This window comes from Echinops telfairi, unplaced genomic scaffold, assembly GCF_000313985.2.
Source record: "Echinops telfairi isolate 266 unplaced genomic scaffold, ASM31398v2 ScPeMD7_7424;HRSCAF=8462, whole genome shotgun sequence".
NCBI lineage: Eukaryota > Metazoa > Chordata > Mammalia > Afrosoricida > Tenrecidae > Echinops > Echinops telfairi.
The window spans coordinates 65,256,787-65,276,767 of record NW_022111324.1 but is presented as its reverse complement, the minus strand read 5'-3'; the positions used below and the strand labels follow the sequence as shown (position 1 = coordinate 65,276,767).

Below are 19,981 nucleotides of genomic sequence, written 5' to 3'. Positions count from 1 at the left end.
GAGTGAGTGAGAGTGAGTGAGTGAATGACAGTGAGTGAATTAGAGAGTGAGTCAGTGAATGAGAGTGAGTGAGTGAGAGTGAGTGAAGGAATGACAGTGAATGAATTAGAGAGTGAGTGAGTGAGTGAGAGTGTGAGTGAGTGAGTGAATGAGAGAGTGAGTGAATGAGAGTGAGTGAATTAGAGTGAGAGAGTGAGTGAGTGAATGAGTCAGTGAGTGTGAGTGCGTGAGTAAGTCAGTGAGTGAGTGTGAGTGAGTGAGTAAGTCAGTGAGTGAGTGTGAGTGAGTGAGTAAGTCAGTGAATGAGAGTGAGTGAGTGAGTGAGTGAGTGAGTGAGAGTCAAAGGCCATAAGTTCTAAGGGGATAAACTAAGTATGCTATTTGTTGTAAATTATGAATAAACAGTTTTTGGTCTAAAAAGAGATACCTTTTCCCCCCTTCCTTTCGTTATCCCCACGTAGCATATGTAAAATAAATTAAATGACATTCCTTTTTGTTTACTTCTAAACAATTTATCTGAAATAACTTTAAAAACTATAAACATTTTACTGTTAAATAATCTAAGAGTAAGTCTGGCTACCTCTATACTGTATATAGTATACTGTATACTGTACTGTATATACTGTACTAAACAAACAATCCCAACTCAAGTTGATTCTGACTCCTAATGACCCCTATAAGACAGGGTAGAAGAGCCCCTGTGGATTTCTGAGGCTGTAACTATACAGGAGTAGAAAGCCTGTCTTCCTCCCTTTGAGTAACTAGGTAGTTTTGAAATGCTGACCTCATGGTTAGCAGCCCAAAGCATAACCCACTACACCACCAGGCCCTAAGTGGACATTTAAGTGTCGATGTCTACCTAAGGCTGTATTTCTGAGAGTGTTGAACTTGGTTATGAGGTAAAATGAAAACATCTGGTACAACAGTAGCCTTGGACCAGCCTTTGCAAAGCAGTGGGCTTAGAGTAATGTTAGCTTTTTTATTGTGCGCACCCTGCATTTCCCCTGGCTGCATGCGTGCCTTGTATTCCATTAACTTTAATTTCTTCTTTCTTAAAACAACTCTGAGATTTCCCTACACTCCTGCTTTTTTTTTTTTTTTAGTTTTAACAAAGAAACCTCTGGTGTTAGAGTTGAAGTTACTTCTCCAAGTGACAAAATGCTGGGATTCCGATTGGTCTATCTGACGTCAGAAATTAGGGTTTTAGTCATCAGCAGGTTGATCTTCCGATTCACAGTAAAATAAAAGAACCTCCTTGAACCAGAACAACATTGTCTCAGTGACAATTGTGATCTAGGGTAGTGACAACCTCTGTTTTCTTATGATTAAATTTGATTCTTGAAATTTTAATATGCCTCTTATTCAGTTAGAATATCGATATTAAAATTATGGGAGATTGTTCTTATTTTTTCATTGTTGTTTGTTATTAATTTATTAGCGCTCAACTGGAATAGGCTGGTGACAACTGGTATTCCTCATGCTTTAAAATGAAATGAATGCTCATTTATAATACTTCATTTTATTTTCATTCAAAATAACGCTATTTCCATAACCTCATTTTTAATGAAAGCTTAAGGAACTTTTATGTGTTCTCTTAAACTATTTGGAAATAAAAAATAGGAAGGTTTATGGCATTGGGATGGCCCTCTTAGGAAACAGATTTTCTCATGGATCTTAAGAGTCATAGAGGAGACTTATTGTATCTCTGCCCCTATTTCAGATCACAATTTCGTATTCTTAAAAGTCTGTCTTGTACTACATTTCTTTTAAAAAAAGTGACAAAACATTGTTAATTCACTCCATGGGGTCTTTTCAGACGGAACTGTAAGTTGATCTCTACTACTCAGTGGTTACATTCTGGATGCTTCCAAAAGGCCGAACTTCCTGGACGGATGGCGCTTTCACAGTAACTGGTTTTTCGTAGTTTCTTCATAAGCCCTGCACTGTCACATTTCATTTGAAGTCAACTTTTTCAAAACTATTTCTTAACGAACTTAAGCAGATTAATTTCATTTAGTCACATCTGTTCATGATTGTTTCCCCTTTTACATTCCATACAAATCATGAAATTAAGCTAATTATATACCATTATCAGCTGCCAGGAACAGGTTCCATGGTTTTATACCTTTTTATTCCTGGCAGGAGATTAAGGTTTTTTTTTCTGGTGTTTTGTTTTTTGTTTTTTTTTGGCAGTGTGGAAAGAGAGTACTCGCTTAAATGGACTTCTCTACGGTTGTTGTTATTATTATTTCCCACTTTATAGCCAGTTCTGAAACTTTTCACTTTGTATGTTGCTGGCAGTGCTTGTCATATTGTTTATAAGGATTTCTGAAGTAAAGCAGTGGTGCATAATAAAGACAGTCTTCACCGTCGATGCGATGTTGTTATATGGTATTTCCAGGTGAAATCCAGGGGGTCTGATTTGAATTGCAGATAAGTAAATATTTTTCAGTGTAAATATGTCAATCGTTGGCAATACTTACCTGAACATCGGATACAAATATTCGGGACATATTTATATTAAGACTACTTGTTGTCTATCTGAAATTAAAATTTAACTAATGCCCTGTACTATTATTATTTGCTAAATTGACAGCTCTCGTGATGTACTTCTGGATGTGTAACCTGAATCTTTGGGGCTTGGTTGCATTGACAGGTGACGATGAGCAGAGTGACTGGTTCTACGAGAAGGAATCAGGCGGAGCCTGTGGAATCACGGGAGTCATACCCTGGTGGGAGAAGGAAGACCCTACCGAGCTAGATAAAAATGTACCGGATCCTGTCTTTGACAGTATCTTAACTGGGTCTTTCCCCCTGATGTCCCATCCTGGCAGAAGAGGTCAGTAGCACTGCCCATCTGGTGGGTACCAGGGTCTTACTGCTATACCCAGGAGGATCCCTTGAAAGAGAGGACAGACTAAAATGAAAACTAAGGGCTCTAAAAACAGCATGCTAAGTACCTACCACCTTGTTGGACACTTAATTCAGCTGGTGCATGCTCTTAGATTATTAACCACATTCATTTGCTTTTTCTTGCTAGGCCCCTTGGGGAGAGGGGGCGGGAGTGTTGAAATAGTAGGCAGGAGAATTGGTAGAGAAAGATCCTAGATAATAGCCATGGGCTTGAACAAAGGCTAGTGGTGGGCTGAATCTCTTAGGGCCCTACTTGACAGTGCTTCAGAGCTACCAAGTGTGAGCTCTGTGTTTTCAATACTAATATTCATGGTGTGTATCTCCGTATTAAATTATAATTTCACATGAACTGGGTCATCTTACATGCTCCAGCGATCATCACAAAAAGCCCCACTGCCATTGTGTTGATTCCAAGACGTAGACATCTTTCCAGGAGCAGACAGCCTCTTTCACCTCTTGAGTGACTTGTGGGTTTGAACTGAGGACCTCGTAGTAAGCAGCCCAACACTTACCTGACAGTGCCACCAGGATCTCTAAATTAAGTACTTTGATTTTTTTCAGGGTTCCAAGCTAGACTCAGTCGCCTTCATGGAATGCCTTCAAAGAATATTAAAAAATCTGGAGGGACCCCAACTTCAATGGTAGGCATGCTTTTAACTAAATTGTGTGTTTGGAAATGTTTCCATTTCTATGGAATAAAAAGCCACATCCTCATCCTTGTTTCATATGCTAATGTTATACTTAAAAATAATCCATTTTTTTGTAGGCTACAAACTGGACCAGTGAGATTCCCCTATAAACCAAATCTTCTAATGTTAATAAATTAGTTACGGTTTGAACATCTGGGGAATGACATTCGAGGGAACCTGGCTCCTGTCCTCTTCCCTGGAGGAATATCATTGAAGTGAGAGCCTCTGTGATGAAAAGATGGGGCTGTTTTGGCTGGAGGACTGGGGTTCTTCCTTTTAGTTGGAAGGGAACCTGAGTGGGGAGGCTTTCTAGCTACCTAGGTTGACCCAGGGTGGGTAGAAACTGCTGTAAATTTTATATACTCCTCTCTTTTATGCTTAAAACATTTTTTATACTTGAATCCATTTATGTATTACTGCTTTGCCAAAATGCTGCCAAAAGTTAGAACATTAAAAACTTTTCAGATCTAACCTAAGTATTCCTTAATGTTTATGTTTTCACATTATATTGTTGTAACTAATAAATGTAATGCATCAACAGCAACAGTTCATTTTTTAGAAGAGTTTTATATAACCAGTATAATTTGAAATATTTGCATTTTACTCAGGGCATTTTAACAAGGGCTAAAATGAGTAGTAAGTAATGTTGGTAATCTGTACTAACGTTTGTATTTTATTTAGTTTGCTTCCTATATGGATAATCTGTTCTGTATTGCAAACCCACTGTACTGTATGGTATAGTTTACATTGTACTAATGAACATTTTAAACTACCCCCAGCAATAACTAGTCCATAGTAGCAGAATCATTTACTATTCCTTTTCAAACTACCTGCTTTGTCTGATACCTGAAGCCAATTAAAAAATTGTGAGTTTTACTTTGACCGTAATGAAATCATGTGAAAACTGGTATCTCAACAACTATGACTTTCAATCATGTAGGATTTTAAAGTAAGAGCTGTTTGAATTCTCTTAGCATAGCCAGCCAAATGTGCCACTGTAAGTGTCTGAAGTACGTGCTTGAGGTCATTTTCAGTAAGCAGGAAGAAAATGTAACATTTTTTACTGTAGGAACACTTGATTCTACCTGCTAGCCATTTGAGTTCTGAGAAACGATGATGGTAGGATGAGTTACATTTATAAAGTTCTAGTCATTGATTAAAACTGGTTGAGTACATATATTTTTCTATTATTCTCTAGATTGTTAATGCAGTGTTTAATGGTCAACTTAAATAGGATCATTGGAAAGGAAACTTGAAGTTGACATTTCCTTTATCTAAAACTAGTACAGTCTGTAAGAATTCAGCAAATGTATTGAGTTGAAATTGATAACAGCTCCCCCTTTAGGTGTCCTTTTTAGACTAGAGAGTTTACAAAATGACAAAGTGCAACTTTAAATCTTTTTACCATTGCATATTTAAATTGAGATTCTAAAAGCCATGGTAAGGTGGTGTTTGGTAACTGTAACTGAGCTATCGTGCGCCTTGTTCTTTGGTGTGGGAATTCATGAATTTTTTTTTTCTTTCTGAATTAAGAAATGCTTTTATTTTGTATAATGACGATCTTTTAGATATGAATAAGTCCCTTTAAATCTTGGCCTATGAGCTTTGTCTTACCAATCATGAATCTAGATGAATGTTGTCTAGTTCTTGGTTCAATTTTACCTATTTTTATTTTTGGTTCACTGCTTGCTTGAACATAGCTGGGATTTGTAGCCCATTTTCTAGGCTTATTGCACACTCTCTGTGGTATTTTATAGAAGCTATTACAACTGATAGGTTAGCTTCATGGTATTGATGATACATGGCTTAACCATAGTAAAAGCTGCCTTCTCTCTCTAAATTGTAAAAAGGTGATTAAGTTTCACTTGATGGAGATACACTATATATGTATGTTTATCATAAACTTTAGTGTATTAAGGCCATAAACTGTTTTCCTGGTCTCTGTTTTATTATATTGAAAATTTTACTAAAGACAATGGATTCCTTCCGTTTTTTCGTTTTGTTTTGTTTTTTAATCTTCAATTGTCCTTGTTTAGATTTTTTAATTACTGTAATTTTCTTTCAATAAAATATCTGACTTGGGCAAGAAAGGTAAGAGTTCAAATTTGTACTGGTATTTTTCTAATTTCCTACGTGGAGTGTTTCTTCTTGTTCATTCTGTGTGTAAATCTAGTTTTGAAATGTATATGCTCACAAGACAGTCATCTTTAAATCACACCTAGAACATCTGGTAATAAAAAATGAACTTAATTAGCTTAGACGTTCACGCTGGAAAGCCAGAGTGCTTTAAAGAGAGATTAATTTTCCAAACAGTCAAACACTCGTAGCAGTAACACATTAAACAGAATGGGAACAAATTCTTAAGCAAATGAGTGATGACGGAACACATATAATCATGTAGTATCTTTAAAGGAAATGACAGAGACTCTTTCACGAAAACATTAATGTGAAGTTTGTATGGGAGAGGAGTTGAAATTGATCAGTTGGATTAACTTTATAGAGACTCAGTGCCGTATTCTAAATACATAAATAAATGCAGATTTTAACATCAGGCCTTGTGGTTCCAACATGCTGGCTCTTCCTTTTTACTTGTAATGATAACTTTGAGCCTCGTTTTCTCTTCTCAAATAGAAACAATTCATCCTTTGCAGTGTTGTCAGGATTAAATGAGGTCACGGATACATCATGGGCCCAGAACCGTCTCTGGCACCTAGTACATGCTAAGTAAACTTTCATTAGCTAAATTAAGCAGGCACTTTCAATTTAGAGAACAGTGGTATCATGGGTAAAACAATTTTAGCCTTTAGGACTTACTGTTTATATTTTATAATTATGTTGTATAATTTGCCCTTATGTTTAATATTTAAAATGCCTTTGTATTATACAACTTTTGTATTTCTTCTGTATCTCATTCATATTGGAGTTGCCCCTGTTTTTATTGTAGTCTGTGAAGAATAGTTTTGCATGAACTTTCGACTGAGAAGACAAGCAATTGTATTATAGCAATTTGATTGCAAACTGAAAACACATGCTACTTTAATATAATTCATTTGTAAAAGAATCCGTACTGTGGAGGAGGTTTTGTTCCAAGTTGAGCAGATTTTAAAAATTGATTTTGTCCGTGTTTATGAGGTGCAACTGCAACGTTCTAAAAATTAAATGTTTAGAGGACTGACTGCCCTTCCGAGTGAAACACACGTTTATTGGAGGCCAGCAAAGCACCCTTTCATACGCTCCATTTTTAGGGAAATAAAACCAAGCCAACCAAACCCACTTCTGTCAAGTCAATTCTGACTCACAGAGTCCCTAATTAGGGTTTCTGAAATTGTAAATCTTTTGGGGAGCTGACAGCCTCATCTTTCTCCCTTGGGGAATGGCTAGTGGTTTTAAACTGCCGACCTTGGAATTAAGTAAATAATAACGTAATGGAATATAACAAGCATATAACAGTTAACTTCCAAAGGATATCCTGGCACTGGTAAACATTCAGATAAAATCCCCAAGTTATTAGAATCCATGTGTAAAGCAGAGTGTAGAATCATGATCCCAGAGTCGTCGTCGTGGGAGACAGCGCTTACCGAGTAACCCTGTTTAAAGCATAGCTTTCCAGTTGCCCAGTATAAAATCCAGTGTAAGTACTTACATAAAAATGGTGTATAGGCATTATAGGATTTTATTTAAACATTTCAGCTGTGAAAACTGGGAGTAAATGGCCAGTTGGTTTGTATGCTTGCAATGAGAACAAGTGTGGAGGCCCTAGTTGCTGCTGCTGCCCGCATTATTTACCAAAGAAAAGAAATTTTTCAGTTGACTTTTTTAAAACATTTCTATCAACTTCAGATATGTGGGAAAAGTATAAACGTTGCTGCTTCATTTAAGTCACGTTATGTGCAGATAAGTATATATATTGTATTCATCAATAGCCATGAACACTATACTTTATCATTCTATATCTTGGGCCAGTTCTACACGTGTAAAGGAATAGTATAGATATTTTCTCCTTCTATGAAGCTATGGAAGTCCAGGGTTTCTTGAGTGGCATTTTGATGATGGTAATTATGCTGTAAGGATTCATAGCAATTCCACGTGGGTTTTGCTCACCTCTTCCATGTTGGAAAAGCTAGGAAGGAAGGAAGAACGTTCAGTCTGAGGAAATAAGCTTGTACAGTGCAGTGAATAGTATAATAGAGGTTGGCTTAAAAGGGGAACAAATAAACTCCTCTCTTACACTAGTCTAAGGTAAAGGAGACAGTTTATGATGGAAGCCAAATTTTAAACAATTGGGAAGCCAAACAAAGCATATAGCCTATGTCCTCATCTGTCATTTTACCACATGCTAACAGATGTTCAGTGGAATTCATTAACTCTTATGATCTGTGGGCAGTGTTTCCTTTTTTTATATAAATTCTCAGCATTTTGGGTTTTTTTTGCAAAGCACAAAATAATATATTGTAAATGATGTTGTGGTAAGGACTGTATCATATATATTCTTATCGTATTGTATTAGTTGAAAATAGTTTTTATTTAACATTGAAGTCAGTTTGGGATCTAAATTTCATGTTAGAAATAGGTGCTTTTGTTTTTAAAGCTTATTTAGAAATAGAAACAAATTTGGGTCATGGGAAAGTGTTACTTAATAGAATTATATTGTGTTTTTTACATGAAAGACATTTCAATAATGCCTTTTGTTTGATATAAGCTTTTCTATTTTGGTATCATCAATCCCAACTGTATTCTTAGTATCATAAATTTGCCTATATTTGATGAAACTGATTATAGTAATGTTTATTAAATGTTATTAAAACAGTGTAACATTGGTGTTCTTATGACATCACATTTTTAAAAGCACAGATATTTATAGATATAATAATGTATCCAGTAATAGTTTAACAAGTATTTGAATGCTTACATTTTCTCTGTATTTATTTATTTTTAATCCTTAGGAAAAATCCTGTAAGTAGATGCTCAATTCTGTCATTTTAAGTGTAACTAAAATTTGCCATTATGTACCTCACTACCACCTGAATATATTAAGCACAAGTGATTTTGCTTGACTGCTAATTTAATACTAGTTTGGCTTGATCACATGTATTAGTCATTTGGGTTTGTGATGCTCATGAAATTCGGAACTTTACAAAATGGTGTTAATGATATTAACACTTGTACTGATGCTTCCTGTGTGCTCTTTTTCTAAGTAATATATAGGTTTCAATCTATTTCTTCTTAGTGAGTTTCTATAATGTAGGTTAACATTTATAATGTAAGCATTTCGTTATATTTTTTCTTTTAGTAGGCCAACAGTAACACAACCTGGAAGGCTCTTCCTTCTGCTGTCATGTAGCTGATAAATAGAGAGCATTCTTTTCATAAAATCTTCATTCCTGGTTTTGAAATGCAAGGAAAACTTCAAAAAGTTGGTGGGAAAACTCCATTATCTCTCAATTCCATTTTTCTACAAACACTTTGAAGCCTCCTTATAGCCATATGCGTTCTTTGCTGTCTTGAGTTGCAAGCAGAATCAAGGTGGGTGTCATAATAAAAGTGATCATTAAATTGTTTACAGTTTTCAGTGGTGACATCACTGGACCTCTAATCCTCCGTTCCTATTCTTCCCATTTCTTAGGTAGCTTTTAGTAACTTCTTGTTGTTTGCCGATTTCTAACAACTTCTTGGCTACCTTATTTGCCATTTGTTTCTACTTGTTCTCACATGCCCTCCATGAGTCCTCACCCTCTTTCCAGCCTGTCATACCGTGTGCCTGTTTAGCTGTCATGTTGTGACTCAGTCAGTGTTGATATCTTCTGTGTGTTTCTCACAAGCCTCTCCTCTTTCTCATGGAATCTCGCAGAAATCTAGAGTGGTATCATTTTGAATTGGAGCTCCTCAATGGGTTGGAGTTATCACTCAGCAAGTAGAAATGCCTGTGCAAAGACTTCAGTTTGAAACAGTAGATAGTATTTAGAGAACTGTGAGTTCAGTGTTCCTGAAAATGTGTGTGTGCTTGTGTGGAATGATGTGCAGTAACTTAGGTAGCAAAGATAGGCGGGAGGTAGATCACTGAGCAATGTGTGGGGATTTATGTGAACCCTACCATATAATCTTGGGAAGCTGGTGTGGGGGTGGAGTGTTATATACTCAGATTTATCTTTTAAGAGACTCTACTGACAGTAGTATGAAGGATACATTGGGTGGTTAGAATATGGCATCAAAACTAAAGGCTGGGGGTCTATCAGGAGTCTAAGCTCCATACCTACTTCCTTAGAAGGTAGAATTAACAAGCTGAACTGAAACGCAATATAATACTCTAGGCTATGGGTTTTAATTGAGCAAATATTTATTGAGTCCATACTAAATGCCACGTGCTGCTGTAGGTCTTGGGGGTTAGCGTGGGAAACAAGACCGACAGGACCCCTAGAGCTTACCGTATGTACTTGAGTATAAGCCAACCCGAATATCAGCCATTTTACAACAAACACTGCCTTAAAAATGTGCTAAAAAACTTGGCTTATACATGAGGATATGCGGTACTTTTTAGTGAGTAGAAATAGACAAATGAAAATGTCCATTGAGGAAATATAGTGTGGTTCTGTGATAAAGATTGATAGGATGTAAAGATGACTGGCGAGAACATAATTTGCAGAATGGAATAATGTTCATCCTCAACCAGTCTAGTTGTCCGTGTTACTCTCTTCAAAACTTGAGGACGGAAGGAAGATTGTGCATGCCTATTCATTTAAGAAATTGGAATAGAGCGTAGACATCTTTCTGATAGCTGAACAGATTAGCCAGTCATTGTAGTGAGTCTACAAATGGCAGAAGCCCATTCTTGTTCAAGAACTCACTACTAGTGCTTTTGGCGAGACTTGATCTCATGCATTTCGGACATGTTGGAGAGAGCAGTCTCTAGAGAAGGACAAGGAGATGGATTGACACCGTGGCTGCAGCAGTGGGCTCCAGCTTCGGAACAGCTGTGAGGACAGCACAGGACCGGACAGTGTTTGGTCCTGTTGTGCACAGGGTCAATATGGGGTGGGACTCACTCGATGGCACCTAAAAACAACTACTAGTGCTTTGCTTTAGTTTATTTTTAGATAAAACCTTATGGATACTAAATATGTAGTGTTCAGGCTTTCTCCCTTAATGTAGTTTTAATGTCTATTCTGAAATGAAATGCTGTGAGACGTTCCCTACGGTTGTCATGTCACCAGCTTATTTTTCTGCTCACCTAGTTGTTTGCTGTGCAGTGTAACCAGTCTCTCTATTACACTTTTTAAACAGGCGCCATACTAAAGAATTGACTTATTTCAGGATTGCTTAGGATATGGTCTTTTTACCGATTCTCCTTAAAACTCTAGCTCAGTATCATCAAGTTGATTCCTACTCATAGAAACCCTGCAAAACAGGGTCGAACTACCCTGGTAGCTTTCTGAGATTATAACTCTGTGGGACTAGAAAGCCTCATCTTTCTCCTGTGGAGCGGTTGGTGGTTTCAAACTGCTGACCTTGTGGTTCGCAACCCAATGCATAGCCACTATGCAAAAAAAGATTGAGGTTTTCTTTTTTGTTGTTTAAGATTTTCATTAAAAAAAATTGTTTTGGTATAGCCTAAAAAACCTTTGAAATATGTTTTAAAATGCTCTTTCTTTGAGAAATTAGAACTGCAGGCTAGTACTCACTTGTCTTCCCAGATGAAGCCACAGACACCCTTTCCAAGTAGCCATTTAAAATGGAGGGGGCATTGGCTGAGTCCCCATGAGTTTCATCAAAATCAGGGGAAAAGAAATGCTGCAAACATTTGGCCATCTAAGAAGCTTCACCTCTTTTTTTTAATTTTAATTCCTGCCTTATATTTGCTGATAGAGTTCTTCTGATGGTCTGTAAAACACAGTGCCCTAATTTGCCTTCAGATATATCAGGTATCTAATATGAGAAAAGTTCAGGATCTGTGATGAGTAGAACAGTTCTGAATAGTATTTAACAAAGCCCTTCCTGTACTGACGTCACTCGCAGATCCTCTAACGGGAGGTCACTGGAGCCGCTGAAATATCATAAAGAATAGACATGCAAGTGGGGAGGGTTACCTATCTTCTAATCAGCAAATACCAACCAGCTATTCGCTGCCTGCCATGCTAGATGTTGACACACCAGAAATACATACCAACAGGCACTTCACCCAATAAAATAAGGTTACTTTGTTGTTTTCCAGGTCAATACAGTTCTGCACTTGTAGGAATTTGGCTTTTTAGATTACTGTCATTATATGTAGGTAGTAACATTTACTATCATATGCTTGAACTCTTTTGGCTTTTTCAGATTTGTGCTATTTTGGAATATTTAGTCCAGGAATTACTATTGACTAAACAATCATGAATTAAATTTCATTTTATTTTATATGCATATATCCTTGATACCAGACCCATTATTCTCTTTTTGAGTCCTTTGCAGTGACATTGTTGGACAGAATAGAATTGTCCCATAGGGTTTCCCAGACTGTAAAAACATTTTTCCCCACAATTGAAGGGGTGTTTATTAGGGAAGTCAATTGGTTACCACAAGTCAGGATTAGAAAATAGTAAGGCTGCAGTCATTGGTTTGCTGTGCCAGTATCCAAGCTGTTCTCTCTCTGATTCTGTCTCACCTAGATTTTGAGAGATGCAGATTGTCACATCTTCCTCCCATGGAATAGCTAGTGGTTTTGAACCATTGACCTCTTGGTGAACATGAGTGCTTAACCATGAAGCAGCAGCATGAACCCAAAACAAAGTCCTGTATTCTTGATCCCAGAACAAACCACAAAACTGAACGCATGTCTACTAAGTCGATTCTCCGAAGCTCTAAAATATTAAATCTTTATGGAAACAGACAGCCTCATCTTTCTCTCTGCGAGCCACCAGGTGGGCTTGAACCACAGACTTCTTGTCTAGCAGTCCATCACTTATAGGGCAGCACCACTAAGTCTCTTATATCCTTTGATTGACTCTTCTAATTTTCTGATCCATAAAAATATTTTGAGTTATTGAAAAAAAATTGTTAGTTGAATAAATAATGTTTGATTCAGTAACTTGATGTCTTGCTTAATCGCCATCATTGGGCAAGTAACTGAGGATACAAATGAAGAAGGCGTGTCTTTGTCTTTAAGAACCTTAAGCACAGTAAAGCCCACTGCCATCAAGTCCGTTCCTACTCAAAATGACCTTATAGGACAGAGTAGAGCCGTCCGCTTGATTTTCCCAGGTTATAAATGTCTATAGGAACAAAGTGTCATCCTTCTACTACTGAGCAGCTGGTGGATTAGAACTGCTGACTTTGTGGTTAGCTGCCCAACTCATAACCTACTGTAATACCAGGGAAAGGTGGAGAGATAGGGAACCTAAAGTTTGTAAAGAATATACATTATATATGTGTATACAAAACCATGCATATACATATGTACCCACACACCGTATATACTCTAAAAGTCGAGTTTTTCAGCACATTTTTAATGCTGTTTTTATGGTAAAATTGGGTGCCTTGGTGGATATTTGGGTCCGCTTATACTTGAGTACATATGGTATATGTATCCCCGAAGCCACTGCATTGATTTAGTTTTGATTTATAGTGACCCTGTGTTTTAATCTAGACTAGGGGTTATTTGCCTGTTAGAAATGTATGATTCAAAGAGATCGAGGAATTTGCCCAAGGAAATAGCTAGGCCATATTTTAAACTGATACTTGTCTCTTTCTAAGTCTCTTTTCTGGATAAGCCCATAAAGAAGTCTTAACTACATTAAATGGTCGGTAAAAATATACTTCCATAGAGTGACAGCATTGGTGATGCAATGCTTTTCTTTCTTCCTTCCCATTTAAATGAACTTTGGAATGATCTTTGATTTATAAATGATGAATCCCTCCAATTACACAATTGAAGACTATTGTGGCTTATTCTAATTGAAATCCCTCCAATTACACAATTGACGACTACTGTGAGCATATGTGATTTCTCTGTCTCTTAAATTAAAATTTTAGTTTTAGTGTGTTATCATTGTCTTCCACCACTCTTTATCCACCCAATCCAGTCCAGTTGATTCCAACTCAGCGACCCTGGGAAGAAGCGAAGGTTGATGACTGGTGAGCTGACGGATGGGGTCTGGGCATCAACTTTTCTTTTAATAAACTTTTATTTTCTTTTAATAGATTCTCTGCTAGGTATCTTGGGCCTCTAATTCCTGAGCCTTCCGAGGTCTGCTCCTTTCTTTCCGCAGTTTGTTTTCTATTGCCGCCTTTTCTGTTTTCTAACTCCTTGGCACTTCCAGCAAGCCGAGCTGTAAGCTTTTGTATCCTTTTGATTTCTATATATCTGATTTTGTTGGCAAATCTCATGTGCTGATTTTTAAATCGTTTTATTGGCATATAACTCATACATAATTCAGTCACAGCAAGAATTGTTGTGCAAAAATCACCACAATCGGTTTTACTACATTTTCCTCTTTCTTGTAGAATTTGTTGTTAGCTCCCCATTTTCCCCCAAACTCCCCTGCCATGCCCCTAGGTAATTATTCATGCACTTACTGGATTTCCTTTACAGAAAAACATGAAACAAAACCAAGAATCAAGTAAACAAACCGATCAACAATGACAAAACGAAAACCTCAAGTGAAAAGAAAGCAGAAGATATTAAAAGTAGAACAAGCTTAAATTGGGTCAGGAGGGAGAGCAAATGATAAGGGACTGCATTTTAACCTAACTCCATCAGCCATAGTCCACTTTGCAGGGCTCTTTGTCGGAGAGCAAGGCTGTTCACATCCCTGGACCATTGGTCATAGGGGATTCCCCCCAGGCTTAATCCATGTGGGAATCCTGGAAATGAATTTTGGGTATCTGCTTTCCACAGCCTTCTGGAAACAGGGTGTTCAGAATTTAATGTGCTGCTGTTTTGGTCCTTATAAAATTATTTTAACTGTCATTGGGAGAGAATTGATGGAAATGAATGACCATTGTGTTATGTTTATTAGGAAGTCCATGTAAGAATACTTATAAAAAGTGATAGATTTTAAAATTCATTAAACATTCAGTTGAAACTTGTCTCCCTGTCACCCTGTGGTCAACATCTCCTGTACAAATATGGCATTGTATAGTGATACTTGTACAAATACGGCATCTGCTGCTCTGTTCCTTGCTTTTTGATACTTTAGCAATATGCTTGTGATAATATAAAATTATACTTAGAACTCTTCATTCTTTTGTTTTCTTCAATGATATCTCATTTTAGTATATCAGTTTTTATGTTGTGTAACTTATTATAGAGCAAAACATTTAATTTTCAGTAATTAACAGTGTCTATCAGTTATTGAACACTTACTACTTGTCAGGTAGTGCACTTATCTCTTCATCGAGGTTAATTAGTTTGATGCTCACACAAAGACTAATGAGGTAAATACTATTTTTGTTTCCATTTTATAGATTGGGAAACTGAGGGACAAAGGACTCTATTTAATTGTTTGTGGGCTCAGTGATTGTTAGGATTTTAGCTCTGGCCTAGTGATCCAGAGTCCAGGACAGAACCACCAGCCTCATAGCATCTCCTTCAGGAATAACATACATACTGCCACTTAATATTCTAAAATATACTTGACATTCTACTGGTCCACTGAAACACTATCTCAAAAAGATATGTTGGTCACTTTATGTGTACACAGGGCAAGTCATTGTTGATTCAGTGAAGGCTATTGGTTGTAGCTTTTTAATTTTATTTTACAGTGAAATAGTGTTTCCTTATGGAAATAAATTTTCTCTCCATCCTATAAACTGTTTCTTCTTGTGCTCACCCCAACACTGTTTTTGTTTGTTTGTTTCTCCCAGACTTTGGTACCCATTTATTGAATTTACTAGATACTTGCTAGCCCTGGTGACATAGTGGCTATATATTTGAGCCACAAGGCCAGCAGTTCAAAATGACCAGCTGCTCGATGGAAGAAGGAGCAAGCAGGTTTTCTACTCCCATAAAGAAGCACACTTTTGGAATCCCACGGACGCAGTTCTACCCTGTTCTGTAGGGTTGCCATGAGTCAGAATCAGTTCGATGGCAGTCAGTTTGGTTTGCTAACATTTAAAGCTTTTCTTTTACAAACTTATTGGAAGGTGAATTATTCTGTTACCTAAAAGCTAAAAGTTCTTCATATCTTATCAGATATACTCATGTATAAGCCTAGTTTTTCAGCACATTTTTAATGCAGTTTTTGTGGTAAAATTAGGTGCCTCTGCTGATATTCAGGTCAGCTTATACTCAAGTATATACAGTAAATAATCCTAGACATCTTTCTGAAATAGCCTTGTTCATATTTATTAATGTCACACCTCACTAAAATATCTGACCTCATAGAGCGTCTGAAAATTTTAGGCTGTACCATGCTTTCCGAATTGACTACTTTTAGGAAAGACCAAAGGATGTCAATCTCACAGTCACCCAATTCCCTCAACTAATCATAGGATCATTGGGAAAGCCTCCTAAAGATGCTGGCTGCAGGGGCGTACTTTGCTCTTCCTCCTACCGGTGTACCTTGCAGTGCTGTGAGGGATAGGCAAGGCAGAGCAGGCGCCTTGTATCTACAGACGGTACTGTGACAGCACACCCACACACTCCTTAGGCTATCTTCTCGTAGCTGAGCTTTGATTTGGTTTAGATACTATGAGGGTATACAATTATTTTTATAAAAATCTTAATTACAGACTTTGCATCAAGTTAATTGAAACAAGAATTTGTATGAAAAATATGTTCTAGAATATATGGCATCACTGAATGAATTAGAGGCCTTACTCATTTCAGAACCATTTGTTTTATATCTAATTTAAATATAGATAATTTCCTCATTTGGCAGCTTACTATATTATTTTGATGTATCTCAAAGTACCACTTACAGCTACACTGTGAATATTGTAATGACTTAGGTTCATTAATAACAAATTAGCATTTTTCAGAAGTGAAAGTGTTAAAGTGGGAATTATGTTTTGCTTCTTTCTGGTCCCTATTTTGATTCATAAAAATATGCTCTTCATTTGTAGTTTTTGTTATTTTTAAACTCATGTTAAATATAAAAATGTTAAAAAAATGTTTTGTAATTATTCAGCATTAGGTAAATATATTAGCTTCTGTAGGTTAAATAGTACAGTTTTTGCCCTGTGCCTCATATGAAAACATATATGAGTTAACTTTATTTGTTGGAGACAAATGTATACATTTGATGTATTAGACTTATGATTTATTTGTACATTTATTGAGCGATTTGCCAAGTACATAGCTTCTCTAGCTTTTTGGTCATTATTGTAGTCACTTATGGCTCAAATACTTTTTCTTGGAGATCTGTATCGTCAAACTACTTAGAAATTATTTCCGCATTCATTAAGACTCTGTACCTGACGGAATAATCTTAAAAGATTTTAATCAAGTACCATTTTTAATCTCTTTTATTTTGATTTCCAATAAGGATTCCATAGTTTTGGGTCAAAAAAGGTTTTACCTGCCATTGTAGGCTAACACAGTTCCTTAGAAAAGCAGATCTATTCTGGCTGTATAATGCATTTTATTTAATTTTATAGTTTTTATGATACCATATATTAGAGATTGCCAAAAATGTAGGAAAATTTAACAGAACATTTTTGGACTTGATGGATTACCACTCTTGAAAGGGAAACAAAACACTAAATATTTCTAATCCCGCATTATTTACCGCATGGGTGGTTAAATGCTACTTTAAGCCTCATAAAATTAAAAGGGAGAAATCTGCCAACTGTAGCAGGAATTGGATTTAGGAAGAGTGGTACAGAGCCAAAATATTGCTACAGAATTAAATGTCAAAAATCTTCTTTAATAGTAGATATATAGTTCACAGTGCCTGGTTATGATTAATACATTTAATCTAAATCACTGAAAGTTTCACTCTCCTTTTCCATAAAATACAATAGGACACAAATCAGTTTTACTGTAGATGGATAACAATTGGAAAATAATGCATCTTCCCGCCCAATAAATTGTCAGTTATACCTTTTAACTAAAATCAATTCATCTTTCCAAAATTTATTGCAATTTCTAATAATAAATCTCTTCAAATGTTTATTCATTTGCTTTTTGATACATCCGTGCCACTTTTGCTATGGTCTAATGTTTTCTCTTTTGATTCATTGTAAATTAGAAAATCTATTTTGAGTCAGTTTTCTAGTTAAGAAGTTAAAGTCTATAACCTAGCACCTTTTCCACTCTCCTTTGTACACATTAATACCCTTGAACTTGAACTTAAATGCAATCCAGTAAATTCTTTTAGGGAGAGAGTGAAAAAAGACTTTTCAATGTAACTTCTTGAGTAAGGGCCCGATTCATAAAACAAGCACTTAAGAGGCTATTAGGTGGCCCTTGCCAGAGATCCACTTTTGAATCAAAAGGAGCTGTGTGGGGAGAGACAGAGTCAGACAGAGAGACAGGGGTAGAAGGGTTGAGCCATCTTTCATCAAAGTATTTGGTACAAAGGAGAGGAAATACCCCTTTGACTTAGGATCAGAATGATAATAATGGGTAACTGCTTATATTTTATTGTTGATAACAGTAACCCATTAATGGTATTACTATAAGAGCACATTAGCTGTATTCTTTCTATGTCTGGATATGCACTCTATATTAATATTGCAGTATGCAATTTTAGTCTGTTGATAACACATTTTCTGATTGTAATTTTTGTATGTGTCCTAGGTGTGTGAAATCAGATTGGTTTCTCTTCTCTCTCTCAAACACACACACACACACCATTTTGGAAAGTAGTCAACACTGATTTCTTTTAAAAATGTTGGCATAAAATACATGAGCATTTCCTATTCTTTATACCTTTACTGTTATCATAAGTATTAAGTTCTCAATTTTTTTAAATCACTTTACTGGGGGCTCACACAACTCTTATCACAATCCATTCATACATCAGTTGTATAAAGCACATTTGTACGTTCGTTACCCTCATCATTCTCCAAACATTTGCTTTCCACATAAGCCCCTGGCATCAGCTCCTCATTTTCCCCCCTCCCTCCCCGCTCACCTCTCCCTCATGAACCCTTCATAATTTATAAATTATTATTTTGTCATATCTTACACTGTCCGACGTCTCCCTTCACCCACTTTTGCCCGTCCCTCAGGGAGGAGGTTATATGTAGATCCTTATGATTGGTTCCCCCTCTCAACTCCTCTCCTTCATTTCACATGTTATGTGATAGAAAAGTGGAGGTAGTTGGAGTAAAGCTATCTACCTGGATTTCATTGTGAAATGTGTGAAGAGAGGTGCAAAATCAACATGACCAGAGACAGTACATATCATGTGAAAAGGAAGGAGAGAATAACTCTTCATTTTGATTTGCAATGGATAAAAATGTCTTTGCAGTCAAAAGGTCCTGTGGCTTGGTATTAAGCTGTTTTAAAAATTACAGCAACTCAGTTTATAAAATAGATTTTCAGAGTGGATACTATCAGTTATTCAACTGACATTACTGACTACTTTGAATTACCTGCACTCTTTAGCAATGTTGTGAGATTGTTAACATGAACAGAGTTCAACAAGTTCGTGGAATAATTCTTTTATCTTCTAATTGTATTTTCCATGAACCTTCTAAAGTCCCCTTGTACATAAGACACTATGTCTGATTCAGGGGTTACAAAATGTAATTTTTATAGCCAAAATAAACAGAGTAGAATTCATTTTAGGGTCTAACTACATAATAAAGAAAACATGTTTCATAGTCAAATATCCAGCATTAATTACAGGCTCACATAAAGATGGTATTTTTTTTTAAGCTGTAACCTTGTTAGTGTTTGTATTTATATATATTCTTTTATATCAATATATTATTTATCTGGACTGGCTAAATTAATTTCTGCATGAACAAATCAGAAGTTTTAATAAATTTAGCTAGCTATAAACTCTAAAACTAATCATTTACTTAATTTACATTTTATAATTTGTTTTTCCTATCACATTTAATATAAAAATAAATCAAATCATTCTCCTTTAAAATAGACTAAAACATTTATATGTGCCTTTTAAGGTTCATAATAGATTTTAGTGGTATCTCTATGATTATTTATGAATATTGATTAATTTTACAGTCAATTATTGAAGTGTTTGGGGTTTTTCTCACTGTGAGTAATGTAATGAAGTAACAGTAGCTATCATATCAAAGTTGTGTCATTGCAGGGAAATGATCGGTTTTGTGGAAGATAGATGTATCATTCCCACCCTTCAAAGGGGACAGTTAGTTCTGAAGATGATAAGTAATTTACGTAATTAATCACAAGCATAGCCAGATACAGCCTGATCACTCAATACAGTATTTTTAAAATTTTATTTCTTTTTTTTTTTTTTTTTTTTTTT

General features: G+C 36.1%; 1 protein-coding gene across 3 annotated transcripts in view; it reads left to right on the top strand.

Annotated features, from left to right (window-relative positions):
• The window catches only part of GPATCH2 (G-patch domain containing 2), a 192,167-nt gene that overhangs the window by 21,965 nt on the left and 150,221 nt on the right, over window positions 1-19,981 (top strand). For 2 of the 3 annotated variants that reach the window (XM_004700146.2, XM_045298075.1), the window contains exons 4-5: window positions 2,657-2,839; window positions 3,475-3,554. In XM_004700146.2, coding sequence (XP_004700203.1) covers window positions 2,657-2,839; window positions 3,475-3,554 — 263 coding nt within the window. Of the gene's footprint in view, window positions 1-2,656; window positions 2,840-3,474; window positions 3,555-3,679; window positions 5,622-19,981 lie in introns of those variants that run through there. The other variant, XM_013004008.2, reaches the window with a different exon arrangement.